The 20,711-nt window shown below is 43.1% G+C and overlaps 1 protein-coding gene across 3 annotated transcripts in view; it reads right to left on the bottom strand.

Annotated features, from left to right (window-relative positions):
• Nucleotides 1-20,711, bottom strand: part of LOC105834897 (nephrin) — a 289,371-nt gene that overhangs the window by 245,988 nt on the left and 22,672 nt on the right. For 2 of the 3 annotated variants that reach the window (XM_012677732.3, XM_012677733.3), the window contains exon 3: nt 654-692. The exons of the other annotated variant lie outside the window; for it this stretch is intronic. In XM_012677732.3, the coding sequence (XP_012533186.1) occupies nt 654-692 (39 nt within the window). The remainder of the gene's footprint in view (nt 1-653; nt 693-20,711) is intronic. 3 annotated transcript variants of the gene reach the window in all.

Raw genomic sequence — 20,711 nt, 5'->3', positions numbered from 1 at the left:
GGAGGGGAGACGCGCGCATTGACAAGGCACGCACAGATAAAGGATCATATCGTAATCATCACATATCTAAACATCGATCAACTAAAGCTAGAGATACGGACCTTCGACAAACGTAAAAAGAAAAAAAAACAAACCAAAAAAAAGAGAGAGAGAAAGAGTACAAGTCAATCGGTGTCAATCGAGTCGGAGTGGTGGTGAGTCACACACTGCTTGATACGAAAATCAATCGGTATATAATCGGATATACACATATCCATATATATGCGTATACATACATATCTTGATACGTGTGAGTCTAAGTACACATATGCAAGGATCGTGTCTGCACGTACGTATGTATAGATATATATGCTACGGTTAGTAACGTTCAAAGGTGGTGATTGGTGTTAGCATGGTCGAGCGACGATCGAGGCATCAAGAGAATAAAGGGAAAGGTAGATAGTGAGAAAGACAGAGATATAGATAGATATATATATAATATATATAAAGAGATAGTATTAGTAAGAAGAATACAGGGGAAAAGACAGACGAGTATTATTATGTAAAAGCGAAGTCTATACGCGTGAAGAAGAATGAAAAAGGAGAGGACTAGGGCTTTTAGAGAAAAAAATCTACTGACTAATCCTAATTGCAAACCAAACAAACGAACCAACCTCCTCGGTAAGGCCTAGCCGAAAATGTTCGCGGGACCCCTGTAACAAAAACATATATAAATCATAAGAAATCATAGAAGAACAAAAAGAAACAACTACTTGACTGTAATGAGTGGCAGACGTTATGTTTACAGTATCACATGAGAGCGAAAGGTGAGGAGAATCAACTGTCGTCGGGGTGTCAAACGCACATCGATGCTTGACAGTGATACGACCAAATCGCATTAACTGGCGATCAGTCCCTCCCCCCTCTCTGTCACGTCGAGCATCAGCTATCCGTCGCGATAACAAAACCACGTAAAATCCGCTCTCGTACTTCTTCGCTTCTTATCAATTTTAAATTCTTCGTAAATTTTACAATGACCTTTATCTAGCGAGAAAAAAAGCGAAACTATCGCGGCAAACAAATTTTTAATGTTCGCGAGTACGATTGCACGAGTTCTAGACGTTCCGCCCGAAACAATATCCGGCGGACGATAATAACGCCACCGTGTTTGCTTGTAATTGCGAACGTTTGTGCGAAGAGTTTGCTGATCCGAAAACAAAATTGCTCCCGTTTGACACCCCTGCAGACGCACAATCTGCTATATATGCTTTTTTTTTCACGGCCACACACTATCGGTGGCACAGGGTGCGATCGGGGGGATGCATTGTGGTGGCAGTTGAGCGCGAAATAAAGTTTGCACCGCAAACCCGCTTTTCGCCCGCGATTAGCTGCTATCGAAAGCACGGTCGGCTGACGAATAGCCAGCTACGCACAACCGCTCGGTTTAAACCAGGTTCAAATCGAACGCGCGATCGTGCGATCTTATTCAACGCGACGAAATTGGCACGAAATGAATGCGAATTGTTGCATCGCGAAGGGAGGAGAGGGGGGACGGGGCGGGAGTGCGTATATCGTTACACACGGGACGCTCGTGTACGCGCGTCCACCGCGACAATAAATATTGTACAATAAGTATTTCAATCCCGCAAAATTTAGTTCGACGAAACATACGGACGTTCGACGCGAGGGCGTAAATAAATTTCTGGCAAATTGATATGAAAATGCGGATAACACGTATTTGATTCCTCGCACCGAGATAAAAGCGAAATGAGAGGTGCATAATTATTTCAGCATTAAATCCGGTGTTGTCGGGAGAAAAGCCAGCGTGTCGAGCGGAATATACGTATGAGAATGCGGCGAGATATACAGTATGTTTGTTTCTATCTACATATTTTTGCGGATGTTAAACCGATGATTCCTCTGTTTCGCGTCGAACGATATCGCAGGTATACGCTTGTCGTTCCAATTACTCTCTGATGCGTTAAAAAAAAATGCAGTAAACATGTGATATACTCCCTGCACGTCGGCGTTTACATACGGTTGCGGAGCCAACTCGAAGCGCGCGTGCACGAATGCAAAATATTGCATAATAAATCCTGTCCTTTATTTCCGAACGTACGTACATCCGGAGATTTTATTTTTCCTACTGGGCGGCGCGCGTAAAGCGATCATCACCCGCTCTCTATCAAAGATGAATGCGCCGACGGTTACGTCGCGTGTGAAAATAGCGGAAGTGATAGAAATATACGGTATCTCGCGCGCGTACCGGTATCTCTTCCCGTAGCATCCTGACGATTCGCGCTTTTGCAACACGCCGCTAGGTACGGAAATAAGTTTCGTTATGATTTTTTTTTTTCATCCACCGACGCGCAATCTACGACGTAACCGCACCAGTAATACAGCGAGTTTCTAATTTACAGGCGGCTGCGATAAGAGACTCCGATAACGATGGAAGGGAGCAAAAAGAGAGAGAGAGAGACAGAGAGAAAGGGAGAGAGGAAAGAGAATGAGAGAGAGAGAGAGAGGGGGGGGGGGGGAGAGAGTGCCTTTTACCCTTTCTGTATTATTCGCATTCATTACATTGCAGAACGCGTTCGCCGGAAGATTAAGTTTCTCCATCCGTTCGCTGCTGCTACGCTTTGTTCCACTCGGCATTACGGTAGTTCATACAGAGAAGCGTATTACTATCGCTACGATGGCGCTACGTGGTAACTTATACGTGGGAGAAAGTCGATGGATAATGGCCCCATTGTAAGTGGTACACCGAGATAACGGCAAAGCGGATGGAAACCTTTTTGTCGAAAAATTGTACCTTACGGACGTTACGAGGATGAACGATTCTCGATAAGCTCGCGATTATTCTGAAATTGTTTCTTAATAGCGACATGAAAGATTCACAAAATAGAAATAAAATGTCGGACGAAAGTCGATGAGCGTTTAAAGTATTAGTGCATCGAAACGCGCGCTTAAAGGAAAGAATGTGCCCGCGAGGGGCGAACTTCACCCGAGCTACTCTCTTGCGGTAAGGAAAATGGCGATCGTTGAAACTTGTTGTTGTTTAAACTAACGCAACGCTGTCGAAATAGCTCGGCTACTTGCCGGTTATACGGCGTGATAAATAGGAAAAAATTGCTAAGTACGATCTCTCACGGGAACACCGGCATATCTCGCGAAGAATAAATCAGACTCAAGATTTCAGACGCCGGCGATAAATACGTGCGCACAGCTGGTTACAACCCTGTGCGACGATCGATACTTGTTACGCTCCCGGTAGTACGACTTCACTGAACAGTTATGAGAACAGCTGTGCGTGGGCGACATCTTAAACTCGAGGTCTTACCTGCAGTTTAAGGACACGGCACACGAGTCTCCCCAATGTTTCCCGTTATACGTTGAGGCGAGGTGTATCTCTTGACGCGAAATTAAAATGGGACATTGGTATTTAATGTGAATAAACTAGGCAGAGGGAGTCCAGAGTCAAAAAGTAAACGTCAGTTCTACTTTTAAGCGGCGCGATGAAATACGCCAACCAAAGTGTTAATCGAGAATCCCGCCGGGACAGCTGGCAGTGTGACCTCGTGAATGTCCAAAGTGGAAAGATCCGGTTTTAAGGACGTCCCTACCGCGGCAACATAATCTCAGGAATCCGACGGGAGTAAAGTGTGGTGACGATGGGGTAGATGGGCGGAAGTTGGTGTTAACGGAGGTGTACACCGAAGGTTGCGGAAGGTTCTAAATGTGCGGCGTTCTTGTGTCCGCGCTGTGTGTTATACATATGTAGTTACGAAGTGTACGTGAAGAGACACAGGCGTGACCGGCCCGAAAGTCTCATAACACTTAGAAACAGGTGGCGTACTCTCGTCTTATTGTCTCAACTAGTTTGCGCCAGAGGCAAAGAGAAAGAGAGACACAAAGAGAAAGAGAGAGAGAGAGAGAGAGAGAGAGAGAGAGAGATGGAAAAAAATAAACACAGAATGAGAAAGAAAGAAAGAAAATCAGTCAATATTCGTAAAAGTAGGAAAAAGGGCGAGAAGACGGATGCAAGAGACGGAAAAGGTGCACGACGAGCTGTCGGCAAAACGGACAAACGAGAAAAAAAAGTCAATTCGATATTAACCGAATATAACTGCGCAACAAAGGAAAGATGAGATGTACACAAGAGACATTTGACTTTAATCACTCCGAATGTCTCCCTCTCTTTCTCTGTCGCTCCTAAGCTGTAAGCTCGAATGTAAATCCCGCTGCAGGAGAAGATATTACTACTGGAAGCTTAATTAGTAAAACATACCTAACAATCGAGATGTGTGATTTACCTGTGTAGTAGCTTTGTAAGTGATGTAATTTAAAGAAGTAATGTATAAAAAAGTAATTAAAAATCTTGAAATGTTTACATTAATATGTTTCACACATGCCAAAAGCTTGTCGTGTTTGCGACAAACGTAACATTATGTGGGGTTTCATCACGAGAGCTTTCATTCGTTTGAGTGTCAATTACATAAAAAAAAAGTGGAATCAATCAAGCAAGTATTTGTATAAATATTCGTTCGCAGCGCCGGTGTGAAAAATTAAAAAAGTAAAAGAATATGCAATAATTAAATATGCATGAAATTTATTATTTACCTATACGATCATCGCTCGCTACTTGGCAGCCTTTTAATAAGGTTTTTTGCCAAGAACTCGAAATTAAATCAAATCGAGATACATATAAACGCAAAAGTGTCGTTGCATTGTTGTGACGAACATGCCGGCACTAATACGTCTTCGATCACTTAGATTTAGTAGAGCAACACCGATGTACGGCCAGACGTCGAATGTGGCGCCTAGTAAAGCGCCTTTTCGCACGAGTTTCAGTTTGCGGCAATGCACGTTTATGACGCTTCGCTATCTGAAAGTTCTCATTTATGCCTGTGTACTTTCAAATAGAAATTTTCACAAACTCACCGATACCACGTCACTGAAAACTGACTCGTGCGAAGAGTGTCTACGACTGCGCATAACTATGCCCTATTCGACGAAGCGATCTCGCAGTTTGTCACTTTATGCATTGCATTTTGCCTTCATTTTCGCGTTTTGTTTACAACAAAATAAAATCATAAAGGCCAAATGTAAAACGCAATGCAACAAACTGTAAAATCGTTAGTGAAATGCCATGTCGATCTAGATACAAAAGAAACAGAGTGATAACAATGATTATCCTCACTTACTGTGAAAATTGTATCAAAAGAATATCATAATGTTGTGATTGAAAAATGCAAAAGAATAAATATATCAATCTCGTATTTCGATATGCATCGTCAAATAAAAATTGATATGACCATATATGTATATCTTTCTCTCGTGGTCCGCAAATACAAACATTCAAGAAGAACATGCTACGAATAAACGAAACACGAGGCAGGCAATAATCATTCCGAGTTTCGGGGCCCAAATAAAAGTAGCGGGGAGTAACAACGACACAGCATGCGGAATTACAGCGAGAAACGATGAACGAGGACGACGTGATGCGTCAAAAGTAAGTCGTCTCTTGCGCGATCCTTTGTGCAAACTACTGATATATACATAAGCATGCAGGTTGCACCATCTGGCACTGCATGCAAACGCATTTACGAAAGTACATATGCTCTACCGGTCGGAAGGAAGCGTCGCGCAGCGAGTGCTATGAAACGTCGGACGTTGGCTGTCCCGCCTTGAGTGTGTCACACCTGCTCTACTTGAACACCGTCGGCGTCGCGGTGCAATTCTTTCTCGCCAGCGCTTTCGTCGCGCTGAGTGCGAGATTTCTTCGCGTCTCGCCGTCCCCCGGCACGCTCGTCGTCCAGCCATTTGTCCGTAGACACCCTGCGTGATTCGATTAAAAGCGGCCACGACCGTGATAGTTCGATCGCGTTATTCTTCCGAAATATCTCCCGCTCCTCTTCCGGGCGGGATCGATCGACGTGTCGATACCGCAACAACGATGTTGTCGGCAAGTGCGATAATTTCCAACCTTTTGCCCCGGCTCGCACTTGGGCGCAACTTTGATTAATGATACTGCCGCGGCAAACTCACTTCGCATCACTTTTCTCGTGCGTTACTTCCTATCCACCGTGTACTATACGTCGTTATTAGGAAGCTGCATTATCGAGACGCGAACGAGCGCTGTATAAACTCAACAAAAGGCGCAAAGGTGCGTTTAGTGAAAATACGAATTTCATTATCGATCATTTTGTTTTGATAAACATCTAATGTCCAATATAACAATAATGCACTATATTTGATAATCTCTCGATGGTGTGTATCTCGCGTGTATTTTCGATTTACGTGAGACAAAAACAGATCAGATTTATCAAGAAAATGCATGGACGTAGCAAAACGTTGTGATTGAACACGACCGCGCATTAAATTTCTTTCCGCGAAATAATTGTGCAAACCAATTTCACGCAAGACCACGCAATCAATCAGCGGACGGCTCCGCAAACACAACTTAATTAATTACCTTTCACTTTACCGTTGTATCAATAGCTCCCACAGATTTGTTCCGCAACAGAAATCAATGATTATGCACGATATATTAAGAGAAATTTCATTAGTTCGTTCGCCAAATTACAGCCGCCGATAAAGGCAAAACTTTCATTACAGGCACGTAGTAATTATTCTATTAATTAGTTAACCTTGACTCGCGTGTATGCGCGCGCGCGTGTGTGTGTGTGTGTGTGTGTGTGTGTGTGTATGCGCGCGAGCGTGCGCGAGAGCGTATAAAATTCGCCGATCATTAACATATGCAAGTATGCGCGTAACTTTATAAAAATGCACGTTTTCTCGCACATTTTTCACACGAGATATTCCGATAAGTTACGTGAAAAATGGTAGACGGCCACACGAAAACAAAAGTAGAGTAGTAAGAATTTGCATCACGTTAGTCGCGCTGGACGCGCCCTTGACAATCGTCACGCGATGTCTTCGCAATCAGTTCATTCGTCGACTATGCGAAACGAGTTTCGACGGCATATTCTAAAGGGCGTCGCCCGCGTAATTTACATATATCCGTCGCTTTTCTTCCAGCATTCATCCGTCGGGTGTTTTCACGATCACCGGCGTATCCCCGGCGATGATCTACGGAGGAATTCGCGGTCTCCGTGCTGGCACATCGCCAACTATAACAATAATCGAAGGAAGAAGGGAGGATGAAGAATTAATTTCACGATTGGCCAACTACGTTCCGAAATTTTTCCTCAATTTTTTTCCCATTCGGGCTCACGCTCGCGTACGTGTATACATGCCAAACATAATCCTCCAGACGAGTGAACTTCGCGGCCGCCACGATGAGCCACGGATAGCCGGCCTTCATTTCCAGGAAGGTTAAACCGTCGAGAGGTCTGCGTCCCTCTTTAACCTTCTTTCCTACCCCGTTTCACGTTCCCTCTCACCACCGTCCGGCTTGAACTCTACGTTTCTAATCCCAACTCGTATCCATGGCTATCATTTTATCTCGATTCAGTTTATTCCACTCGCGCGTTACGCCGAATGGCAAACTTTTTCGATTTAAGTGGAGTACACCGATATACACCGAGGTATGCGAATGGAACGCGAGGAAGCCGGAAGTGGAAAACGGCACTACGGGACTACCTGTCCTATCACAGGAGATTTTGCCCCGGAAAATCTCGAATGTCCATTCAGCCATAAATGTTAGAAACAAAGAGAAAGGTGACGATTGTTTTACAATGATAAGATAATAATTATTTTCTATGTCTGCAATAAGGCAGACAAATTGTTGGTTTCGTTGATAATAATTAATTCATCATGTTATGCAACAGTCCGGCGTGTATTTCGTCGTGTATGTCGCAGTAGGTTTGTTTTACGTGCGCGCGTTACATTCGCTACGATGCGTACGTTAAATGCATACAATGACCGGCGCGAATGGTAATCTGAAATTCGTCAACCACATCCGCATAAATACATCTGCAATTGAAACTCTTTATTCAATGGATTCGAATGACTTCGAATATCATTTAACGTTTATAACGAGCCTCGTTTCATTTGTAATCCGATATCGCGAACTAAAAACGAGCGTTTCACCCTCACGTCACGGTTATCCGGAATCGCTGTTCTCTCGTAACGAGCACGTTAGCACAGAATTACCAGTGTCGAAATTATTGTGCGCTGATTGTAAATGGACAAAATTTCATAAATATCGATTATATATAACGGCGAGCTGGTCGTCTCGACGTCTGATCGATCAGCCCGCCTGCAGTCGAGACGACCAAACGAATCTTTCTTCGAGACTTCGCTCTGATGGCTGCACTTGAAGAACTTTGTGAAAACTTTAAGAGCAATTTATTTTTATATCCTTTAACAAACTGACAAGGACAAGTGTTGCGGTGTATCGATCGGATTTTAACGCTAAATCTACTACAAGATTTTCATGTATAATAAAAGGATTCTGAATATTAAACACGCTTTATTAGTGCAAAATATGCGATACAAAGGTGAATCCATGCGAGTTAATATTTAAATGGCGCACAAAGCATATTATTCCGCTTGCTCTTTTCTTCTTTATCATCCCCGAATAAACCGATTAATTAGGATTTTCACAAAAGCTTGTTTGCCTCGTGCACGAAAACGGCCGTTGTTTCGACTGCGTTCGCATAGTACCGTCCAACTGATTCCCGTAGTTTTGTCTTAAATTGATAAACACACGTTTTACCGTCGAGACAGCACACGCAACCGCAATCACGGCTTAATTGAAGCGACAGGCGGTTCTTTTTCGCGGTGATCTCGACAGACTTGAACGAGAGAAACCTGAAACAACCGACTGGCGCGGAACATAAATCCAGAGCTAATAGTAACTTATCGTAAATCCTTCACGGTTTGATTTACGCGGCTTTTATGACTATCTAACTTCCCTCGAGGAATCGTTTTCTTACGATGTGTTGCGTGTCCCACTTTATCGTCGTAGCTGCCGAAATATCCGTGAATATTAGATTCTCCGCGATATCCGTGGGTACGTAATATCAAACTCGCATGATACCTTCGCGACGCAGGAGCCCCGGCGCGATGGCGAGACGCATGAAAATAATCCCTTCCGAATGAAACGATAAACGCGACAAATGTCTCCCGATAACCCGCGAGACTATTTTAGTAACGCGCCTAACAAATACAGGGACAAATGAAAAATAATATTGACTATGAAAACAGCGTGTTATTTTTGTCCCGAAAAGTTGGTCGGCGCGCGCTGCCCTTTGAAAACAAAACGGAGAATCGTATGCGGAATCTACGGTGTGCTATCGTAAAAGAGGTGAGCGCGTGTGCAAATGTCGCGCTGTTAGCTGAGCAAATGTCATTAGACACGGCGATTGTTGTTGCCCCTTAATCGCGCCGAGTACGATTTTCCACGGGAAATCGGTTGTTCGTCGCTCCGAGCAACTTTGGCGAGAGATAAAAGTGAATCCATACGGGAGAGAGAGAGAGAGAGAGAATCAGAGGAGGCCTCCTCCCTTTCCTTCTCTCTCGTGATGTAAAGAACGATCGAACGCACAAACTCGCAAGTGAAATAAGCTGTCGTAAAGTTTACAATCTTTTTGCGGCATCGTGCACAAACGCCTTTGTTCCCTTGTTCCCTTGTTCCCTTGCTTTACTGTCAATGATTTAACGATAACTTTATCCGGGAAAATCGCGCGCGTTTCGCTCATTCTTACTTCATGAAAGCGGATTGTTCATTAAATTGACTTTTTATTGACTTTTTATCCGAATCAATAACTATCACCGTAGGCAATTCTTAAACGACGGATGCAGAATTATATCTAAGATCGATTGTTCGACGGCAATTATTCCATTTCATTAGTTTGCTATTTCAGTTTGTGATCCGGCAACTCCGTCATTACGCGTCATTTAAACAAACTTCAGTAAGTTTCGAGTAATTAGGCAGAATTACATTTAGACGTTAACGCGTCTTATCGACGCTATAATTTAATTTTAGTTTTAAGATTAATTTGAATAAAAATATTATTTTCGTATTCCCGGGACATTTTACAAAATGCGCATTTTCAACATCAATTATTAAACATTTCAGATACGCCATTAATATTTATAACTAATGCAGAATAAATATTTCGGGAGCGCTATATCTTTTGTACAAACTGGGCTACCCAACTAATGACCAAATATCCAGAATTAGTGTGACACAAATTTTACAAACGTCCACCATCGATTTTACATACATGCCGGTGCTATCGAAATCCAGTTATCCATGAACAACCAATTAATTACGCAGAATATTGTATAATACATTCGGCTCATTTTATCGGACGGTAATAACGCATACGATATAATACGTGAAGGGAACAAAGTTGTCGGCCAATAACCGAAGATTGAAAGGCCGATTAAACCGGGAAAAATACAAAGTCCATTCTTCATGCTCTCTCCAGCAGTGCCGCTAAATTGCCCCCCCCCCTCCCCCCAAAAAAAACATTTCAGAAATATTATAGAATTTAATGCTGTTTATCTTTCGCGTTTTAACGTTCGCGGAGCTTCCGACGACGAGACTCATTGTCAGCGATAAAATAAACTTGCGCGAACGATTACCTGCGCTGAATATTCGATTACTTGCCGTTACCTCGATCGTTATCTCGAGCATAGCCGTTTCCGATACTTCCCGGGTAGCGTTTTACGCTCGTTTTTTCGACGGCGGACATAATACTCCAGCACTGCAAAGTGCAGAAATACTCGCGCTCTCGTCCTCGACCTCGTTTCGTCTCTGACATGGTAGGCCTCAACGAGGCGACGCTGAGTTTCCGGTCCTCCGTCGCTCTTCGTATAATTAAGGCCGTTGGCCGCGAGATTGTCGAGCGAAACGCCCTCGTTCACCTCCCCGCGCCCTCCAGTCATTCACGGCCCCTTTCTGTCCGCAGATGGGATACGATTAATCTTAATTTTCGTCGAGCTATAATCTTTAATTAAATCACCATTGATCCGCAAGTGCCAGGACTCACCAGTCGGGAACTTGGCCAATGACGAAGGGGCATTGGGCAGGATAAAAGTTTCGAAAAAAAAAAAGAGATACACGAGGGCGCACACAGCCCGGGGAATCAATTTTCTGAGCAATGGGATTGGCGCGGACGGGATCTGATTATCAATTTACGGATATAAATAACGGGCGGACGGTGTTGAGAGGTCGTTCTACGAGCAAAACTCTCTCGTCGATCAGAGGATATTCATGGTTTCTCAGGCACCTGTAAATTGTTTCTACCTTAATCGTTTAAGAGGTGATCGATCCGTAGAGGATCGACGTGTGGTTTCTTCGCGATTGTCTAGATTGGGCTAACCGCTCGGAGGTCTTCCAACCGGCCCATTCGAGTCGAAGCAGCGCTCCCACCTCATCGATAAATAATTGCTCGTACTAACAGCGAGCCTATTATTGGATGAAAATTGAAATTAAGCGCGAGAAATCGGCTATTAGCTCGGATACATCAACGAGCCACCAAAGCTGCCTTGGTTATAGCCGAATCGCCAGAATCAATTCTCCCATTTTCGAAAATGAGGACATGATTTAAGAGAATTTGAGTAATTGGCGGCGCGCAGTCGCGAATGTTCGCGGAAACACCGGCGTCGGAGAATCATTATGACGTATAATTTCTGTCAGACGCGGTCTAATCGTGGTAAACCAGGCGAACGGAGAGCTAGACAAGAGGTTGACGGAGAGGAATAAGGACGGAAAGAGTAAAATGGAAGAAAAACTTTGGCAGAGAGAGAGAAGGGTCACCGGTGTGTAAGACGAGTAGAGAGCATACCTCGAGCAAGTAACGGTGCAGGAAGTGGCGAAGGGTCTGTGAAATCTAGAGGGACGCCTTTTCGATCGGTTGCTGAGTGGTCCTTGAAAGGAAGTGTATCCGAGGGCGTGCTCGTGGCTTTCTTCACCATTTTACCTTTTTTTTTTTTTACGGAAAACAATGTCCCGGAAGCGTGGCGATTCGATTCTCGACGGTTTACTTGGGTCGTTGTATCGTTCAGAAAAATTAATTTTCTTCTTTTTAAGAGTTAAAGCATTCATTTAAATATTTCTATGAAAATTCTATTATGATTCGTCCATTTTCGGCTATGGTTGCGTACGAAATAATCCAAGTTCAATTGATTAATGCATCGATAATTCTTATATATCTACAGTTGTTGAAAACATATCGATGAAAAATGTTATTATATTTGTATCGTAATCTCATCTTTGAGCGCTTTCAGGTACAACAGTTTTTCCAATGCTATTTCATCAGTAGAATGACCCCAAAAAATATTGCAACTTTAATCCTCACGTAGTTTTGTATTTATTTAATATTTCGTTTCCATTGTATAAACAAAAAAACATTCAAGAGAAAAAACTATTGTACAAATACACTTTTCACATATTGCAGTCGATATAGGTGTATAATATTGAAATGAAACAAAATTTTCAGGCGTAAATTGAAAAATATATCATAAATCTAAATGTCAATATTAAAATCGATCTACAAATAGGCCCCAAACACCTCATCGTCAGTCACGAAGCGATTGCAGCCAATCGGAAGGATCAATGGTATATGTTAATTGACGCTTAAACGTCTTAACGTGACACCCAAGCTACGTTGCTACCGCGGTAAGATCGGAAGATGTTCATTGTCGTTGTCAAAGGTAAGAAGAGTTCCTAGGTTTCCAGGTTTAGCGCGAGCGACGCGAGCGAGCATCGACCCTCTCTCCTTCGGCGAACGCGATATCCTTGCGGTGAAACGATATTCCGATTCAAAGGCCGGATCTCATGTTGCCGAGGCTGATGTGTACACGTCTTGTGCCCCTCGACGCAAGAAACGGAAGCGCGGAACGGCGGCTTACGGAACGTAAGCGTAAGCAAGCGGCACGAAGCTAACACCTAATCCAACATTCCCCCGTCCAAAAGCGTCCGCGGCCGTCTTTACCACCGGATACCGTGCCGAGAAGGGATCGTAATTAAGGCCGGCTCGAACGTGCCGCGAGCGGCACGATGAAAATCTCATTCCTCCCCCCCCCCTCCGCGCCCCGGTCTGACTAACTCGATTAAGCGGTTACCTCTACGACGAGAGGGATAAATCTTGAAAATTCATCGCGCGCCCAAGTCCAGTCACGTCGCCGACCCTGTATCGTCGATCTATGCGTTTTCACGGTGGTTGTGTCTAATTTAACCGCGCCGCGCGCTACTCCCGAGGAAATTTCTGCCGCACACGCGTTGATAAGATACCGAGAGACGTCATGCCCTCTTCTAGGCTCGCCGAAGCGATTACACATCCCACCCTCCTCACGCTTTCCGCTCGACGAGTTATTCCGTATTTGTGAGCATCACGAACGACGAGCAGTTCTTTCCGCGATCGCTCGCAGATAAAGAACGGGGAGAGATTACGCGTAAAAACTTGATCTCGTTTTCCGATATGTTCATTCAAATTAGACCGACTCATTTATGCGACATGATTTGCCGTAAAGTGACGTCGCACAAAGCGCTCTATCGTATTATTCCGCCGGCCAAATAAGATTTATAAAAGAAAGAACTTTTTGTAATAGTAATTCACGTTCAGGGCAATAACGTGCTACAATTCCCTCGATTTTATCTCAACTCCGCCGCGACATTGTATAAAGGCTGATTGGACCCGCTATTGTTTTTCCTCCACGCGATACGATATTAACACTCCCCTGTGCACGATTCGAGTGCCAATTTAAATAAAGGCCGGGAACACAGCGGGTATGTAAATTTAATAAAAGTTCCCTCCGCAGGTGGCAGAAGTTAGAGGTGCGATATTATCGACAAATCCGAGTCCCTGAAGCGACTGCATAATGGATATTTGTCCCGAAAGCTTTATCGCTTCAAAAAGCTCTCTGTTCGCTTCGCGGTGCCCGCCAGCCTTCGCCACAGCGTATTCGTACGACTTGCGACAGAAAAAAATTAAGTGCTAAACGTCGTTGCAAAAAAAAGGAGTATAGATATATATGCGATACAAAAATACTTAAAAACGCATTAAGGCCGCGCAAAATAACGCCGCGCGACGTGGCAGTTTTATCCTTATATATATAGCTATACGTAGCCAAACTAATCGCGTCATCAGCTATATTATTATAAAATTAATGAGTCTCCATGAGGAAAGCATAAACAGCATTTAATGAAGAAAAGATAGGACGGCGAGACAGGCAGTACTATTATAGAGGCCATTTCGTCCTTAATGTGAAAAGTTTCAAACTCGTAACAGCAAAACGGAAACAAGCAAAAAATATTTTAAATAAGAAACAATTTAGCAAAAAAAAAAAAAGAGTAAAGGCATACATTCCTCTTACGATCTCTTATGACGTTTTTATATGACGAGAGAAATAGAACGCTATAAATCATTATAGCTTTCCCGCAAAATTATTATTTAGTGATGCTTTCTATTCCACTCAATTAATCGAAAGACGTTCTACGATTATAAAATATTTCTTAAATCGGAACGACGGCTCGCAATAAATTTTCGACGAATTCACGCTTACGTAAAGGTGATCGAAAATGTCGGTCGCTCGCGCCAGGTCAGGTTTCCTCGTGGAAATATCGCCGGCGAAATGCGGCGATTACATCGAGGACCATTATTCCGGTCCGGTCCAATGAGCGCGCCTCGAAAAAGGGAGAAACACCGGTATAAGAGAGCGCCGAACAATGGACGATTAAATATTGAGTAAACGGGGTGTTCGATGGCGTCCGGCGGCGGCCCTGTTATTTATTCAGGCGCCACGGCGTATAATTCGTATCGGGCAACGGGAAAGAGCGAGTGAGAGAGCGAGAGAGAGAGAAAGGACCGTACCCGGGCGATCCGCGCTCTGTTCTGTATAATATAGAAATGGCTTAATTATACGACCGTGCGAGAGAGAGTCCTGCGGGCATATCGAGAAACAGTTATAATTTGTCGGACGTAGAGACCCCGGTCGCACCGCGGTCCGACAGATCGCGGTGTACCCGGCGGACGAGCTCACGGCTGCGAATTCGTATAAATAGGTTGCGTTCGGTAAATAGGTTACAGTTACCGCGTACATGCAGGGTCTGTCCTTTACCCCGAATGTGTTTACCGACGTCCGCCGATGTCCCCGCGCCAGATACGTATCGCGGCGCGCGCCAAGTCGCTGATGAGAAATTAATAAATCAAAAGCGACCCGGCCGAGAGCGCCGCGGCGAAATTCCGAGCGTAAAAGCGCTATCCAATAACGACCGATTTAATAACCATATGGCTTTAGCATCGACTCTCCCCCTTTCTCTCGGGGGTTTTTCTCTTTTTACCCGCGACGTTCGACCACGAAGTGATTCTCGATGAACTCGATCGATCGTAAACTCGGTATTTTTACGTAAACACCGGCCTGCACGAGAAAACCGAAAGAGAATGGAAGGAAGGGAGTAGGAGAAGGATAACGAGATGTGGCAGTGGTGTCGGTAGAGGCGGAAGGTGTCGGTACTTAGGGTATATACGAGAACTGGAACGAAAACACCCTTCCTCTCCTCCGCCTTCCTGCCGAAGGCTCCGACTCACCTGACCCGTGACACGCGAACCTCTCGAATCCTGACTCGATCGATATGCACTGCACCAGGCCAGTTCTCCGAGGGGGGAACTCGGTCGACCGACCCGCCGGATATCTCGTCACGAGCGTGGAAAAAAAATTTAAACGCAAAGAGAGCGCACCGCGTATCCGGCCGACTCGGACGAGTAGTACAGAATTACGGTAACGAGTCTAGATATATGGACTCTGTACGGCCAATTTCCGCAAATTTCTCCTCTTGGAACGTTAAACGTGAAACGTAAAACGTAAAATCGATTTTTCCAGCGAACTGGACGACGCGACGGAACGAATCCCGAGCGCGCACGTACGCGCGCCGTAGTCGTGAGATTTTTGCGCCGCATGCTCGATGAATCGCGCGCACATTGTCCAGCGAATAATCGCAGATTATATTCACGTTGACCCGCTTAAACGCACGCGATGGAAAAGGACATTCGATATCGCTTCTTTCGGCATTTAATCCAGATTTTCCTGCGCCCACTGTTTGTCGAGTACTCTGAAGAGGCGCGTGGACGGTTTTTGGTACCCTCGCTATAAACGGATTAAAAGCAGATTATCGGTAATGATCGTTGATTTATTATCCACTTTAATATTCACTCACCGCGATATTCATACATATGCCGTTTAAAAAACACGCGATTAAAACCAAACATGTATTTGACTCTCTTTCAAAATCTCTCTAAGAAATAAAAATCTAAATCGTTCATAAGTTAGTCCTTAATGACGACAAACGACATAAATAAATAAATTTTCCAGTAAAGTCTTTTTTTATCACGGATAAAACGAAGAGAAAAAAATCTTTTCTCGTGAAAAGTCACTTCAATATTTTAAAGAAAAATCATTCGTGTAGAATAATGAAAGGGCAGATGCCTTTTTTTATTCGCGGCCATTGATCGAGAATTCGCTAATCGCGATGAATAAAGATGCCGCGTTTTTATCAGCGAATCTTACATTTAACAGAACGACCGCAAGAGGAGGAGGAGGAGAATGGGAAATAAATCTGGTTTGGTTCGAGAACAAACAGCCGATTGAAACGACAGTTAACCGTCGTTGCGAGTACACAGGATTCGCTGAGAGGCATTCGAATTCACATTCGCGGGATATTTACTCGGACTTCCGACTGTAATTAAACAGTCGCCATAGAGAGTGCATACTTGATGCGATTCTCCGAAACGGTAATGCGACGTAGTCACGATATAAATGCCTAAAAGGACAAAATCCACTTTTTGATCGTATCGACAGCACTTGTCCGCCCACCGTTCGGTCGTCTGAATAATACACGCGGCCTATTGACAAACCAACTTCCCCGGCTTCGAGGCATCAAACTCCGTCGGATGAATAAGAAATGTAGCACGCACCGAAGTCGAGCTATAGCACCAATTACACGACAGCCACCGGGGATGATCAAAGGAAAAATCCATCTCGGCACCCCGAGCATCGCACGGCGCACGCGTTACGCACAATTTATTTTCATCCCTTGCGCTGGGAAATACTCGGCAAATATTTACACGAGCGAGAAGCCGTGCGCGAACGCGCGAGCGCACGTCATTTTGATATATAAATTTGTAAAATGTCGTTGTGCGTCGACTGCGAAACTTCAACCGAAGCTGCACGAGAGGCTGTTGCTGCTGCTGCTCCCGGTACACACCCGGTTGGACTCGCAAGAGTACATCTTTCTGTACTCTCATTCGGAAGTAAACAGTTTATCGCATATGCACTTAGTACCCATCTCTCTCGCAACGTAAACAACATTTATATCTATTAAACGTACTTGCTTTCGCGAGCTCGTTAACGAAACAAAAAAGGAGATTTTACTTTCCCCAAGTGTACAGCGAAAACATATCTTTTCGGTAGCACACCCTCCTTTCCGAGCGATCGCGCCCGCCTCGAGTCACGATGATTTGGGGCGAACATACGCGGTGACACGCGCGGTCGAGGACGATCCGGCGACGTTCGTGATTTTCCCCGCAATATTTCCCAAACACCACGCCGAAGCACGAAAAATCCAGGAGCTTTTGTCGCGTCACGTACACGCGAGTAGTCGCCTTCTCGTTGAAAAAAGCTCGTCTTTGACGACAAACATCGCATCGAAAGCTTTCACTCGCGGTCGATGTTTGCGCATCCGCATGTGTACACACGTATGGGTTATATAATATAATACATGGAATAAAATATGGTTTATACACGTATCGGTAGACGCGCACGCATACTCCCGCACGCGCGCTCGTTTATTTGCGCGCGTCTCCGCGTGTAACGCGTTATATCCGCGGTATCGGTCGTATGACGGGACTATCATCCAAGAAATGGAAGAAATTTATCGTTTGCCCAAGCGCGAAAAGAAAATAACGAATCTTGTAAAAATAGAAGTAAAATAGACACCACCTTATTCAACTATTCGCATGTAAAATGCTATACACACTATACTTTTTTCGAAGCAACAAAATTATCTTCTCGAGAAAGACATCAAGATAAAATTATAAAACTAAAAAGTACATAAAATTAATATGCATAATACACACAAGTCACGTACTTTTTATTTCACAAGTCTGCAATTGGGTGCGTGTAAACTTATGTCGCAGACATAATTAAATTTCAAGTTATAATTTCAGAAATTATACTGTCTATCTTCGTCCAATCAATCTACTCATAAAAACCAGCTTATTGAAAGAATCTTATTAAAAGAAGTTTTAGCAGGAAAAGTTTGTAACTTCTACGAAGATTGATTAATTCTCCGATACCCTTTTTATCAATGACTCGAGATACATCAGGGCAATATTAATTTCTTGGAATAAAGTTTACCCGTTAGACAAGACTATAATATCGTTAGTTAGATGATTAAGCGAATCGCGCGCATCGTTTATCGCGCGAAATAGATTCATCGATCTCGATATCTGTCACACGTAAAAACAGTCACAAGATTTCCGATCGTGATGCATAAATAATAGTTATGCAATAATAATACCTATCAAAGTAATAAGACATTAACTTCCTAATAAAATTTTTTTTGTCACTTGTCCGAAATGACCAATTGTCATCGGATTAACGTCAAAGATAATGGAGCTAACAGATGAACGATATATCCAAGTAACAAAAGGTCGGGCGAGAACCGAGAAAATGTAAACTTGGCAAAAGAACATGGTTGCAAAGTGCAAGCGTCTAGTCTGAGTTGGTATATGTAGCCGATAACTATACGGTTTATCCTATGATTCGATCGACTGCCGAGAGAAGCTCGAGAGGCGTTGCCGCGGTACTTGGCCAAGTTCTCGCCACGGTCCGGTCGTCCAGAATTTACCGCTGACGCCGATGTCCGTGCCGTCCGCGAGAAATACCGTTTACGCCCCCTTTTTCGTTCGATCGTCCTCGACGAATGGCTGCACGTCCGCCGTAGGGACAAACGATTTCCACGGCGCGAAAAAGAGCGGAACAAGAGACCAGAGGAAGGCGGTATGACGCGCCGATTGCGGGGAGGGAAGAGAAAAGGCGCCGCGAAAGCGGGACAACGAGGCAGAAAGACCAAGAGAAAGAGAGAAAGAAAAGTGGGACGCCCGATTCTAAAGGAGAGGAAGAGTAGTGGTGGTAGAGCACCACATTGGAGAAACAGGCGAGTAAGGGGTGAAAGAGAAAGAGAAGGATTTCCCTCTGCGGGAGGAGTGGCTGCTGCGAGAGGGGTAGAACGTATGACTCCTGCGTGTGACACACAGATTTCTGCGCACCAATAACAATATTTATGAAACGCACCGATGCGCGCTGCACGCCCAGGTACTTGTCGTTTCGCTGATAAAGTATCTATTGGTCTTTCTCTCTTTCTCTCTCTCTTTCCCGCGAAAGAATGTTACGTTGTATATACGTATTTATACGATTAATTTCGTGCGCAAACAAAAGTGCAGGGCAGAAAGTTTATCTGTATGTAATTGACTTAGCAACGATAATGTGGAATTAAGCTCGTTCAATGTCCATCGAGTACAATAGACCCTCATAATAAAACATAAATTTAAAGTTAAAAATGTTTTAATAAATTTTTATACAATTAAATTATAATTTCTTTTTATCTGAATTTTACGAAAAACTCACGCACACATAAATAATATTATTAATTGAAGAAGTATTTTTTTTTCTAAATAAAATATTTCATTATCACATTTACTTGGTTTGAAAAATAATAAATAAATATTATCAAAATCAATTATAAAAATGCATTTCTGTATTTTATTATTAGATAAATCTTAATATCACAAATTCAACAATTTATCACTATTAAATGTTAATTTTAAAAAATCGAATTTGGTAGGCCAAATTAAATTCACATCAAATATCTCGAATATATTTATATTTATTTTATTGATAGAATAATTATTTTAAGAATAACGTTATATCATAAGATATTTAGTTTTACTTTTTTATAAAAGAAAAAAATTTTATAATTTTCTAAAGAAAATTTATAAAATACAACTATTGTTTTATTAACAGATTATTCACTCTGCACTTTTGAAAAAAAAAATTGTATGTAATTATTAGATTTATTTTAAAGGAAGAAATATTTTTATAATTATTTGCTTTTCGCTGGAAAATACGCTGCCACTTTCAGCTACAAAAAATGGCTATTGAACAATATTAATAAACATCATTTAAAGCGATGGGTAGCTTAAATGGCAAATAATGGAGCTTATTCCGTAGGTATCGTTTATGAAGCAAACACCGAGCCGCATTATCACAATCAAACGTTAATTAACGGATGTTGTTGAACGTAATACAAACTATTGTGTTCCGCCTGTAGACCGAAGTAGGGAGGTTTAATTGTATAATAGCTCGTACACACAAATACTGACTAAATCATTTATGGGGTTTGAGTTAACATTTTCAAAGGTTGTAGAGAAAGGAAGGAAGGAAGGAAGGAAGGAAGGAAGGAAGAAAGGAAGGAAGAGAGAAAGAGAAAGAGAGAGAGAGAGAAAGAGAGGGGGAAAGCAATGCTAATGATAAGAGAAATTTTATCGACACATTATCGTATGGATCGCATATATATAATCAAAACCGATCATTTTCGATGCATTAACAGGAAATGTAGTTTTTTCGCTATTCAATCGTTGATCGTATAATGCATGCAGTATTTCTATCTTGGATCTGTCGATTGACCGGTTGTTTCAAGGGACGGCACGTTCCTTATATAAAAGATGCTGGTTCAACGCCGCCGTACTCATTTC

The sequence above is a fragment of the Monomorium pharaonis genome, chromosome 7 (assembly GCF_013373865.1).
Source record: "Monomorium pharaonis isolate MP-MQ-018 chromosome 7, ASM1337386v2, whole genome shotgun sequence".
In the NCBI taxonomy this organism is placed as follows: Eukaryota; Metazoa; Arthropoda; class Insecta; order Hymenoptera; family Formicidae; genus Monomorium; species Monomorium pharaonis.
Note: the sequence above shows the minus strand (reverse complement) of the source record. Positions and strands in the feature narration are given on the sequence as shown.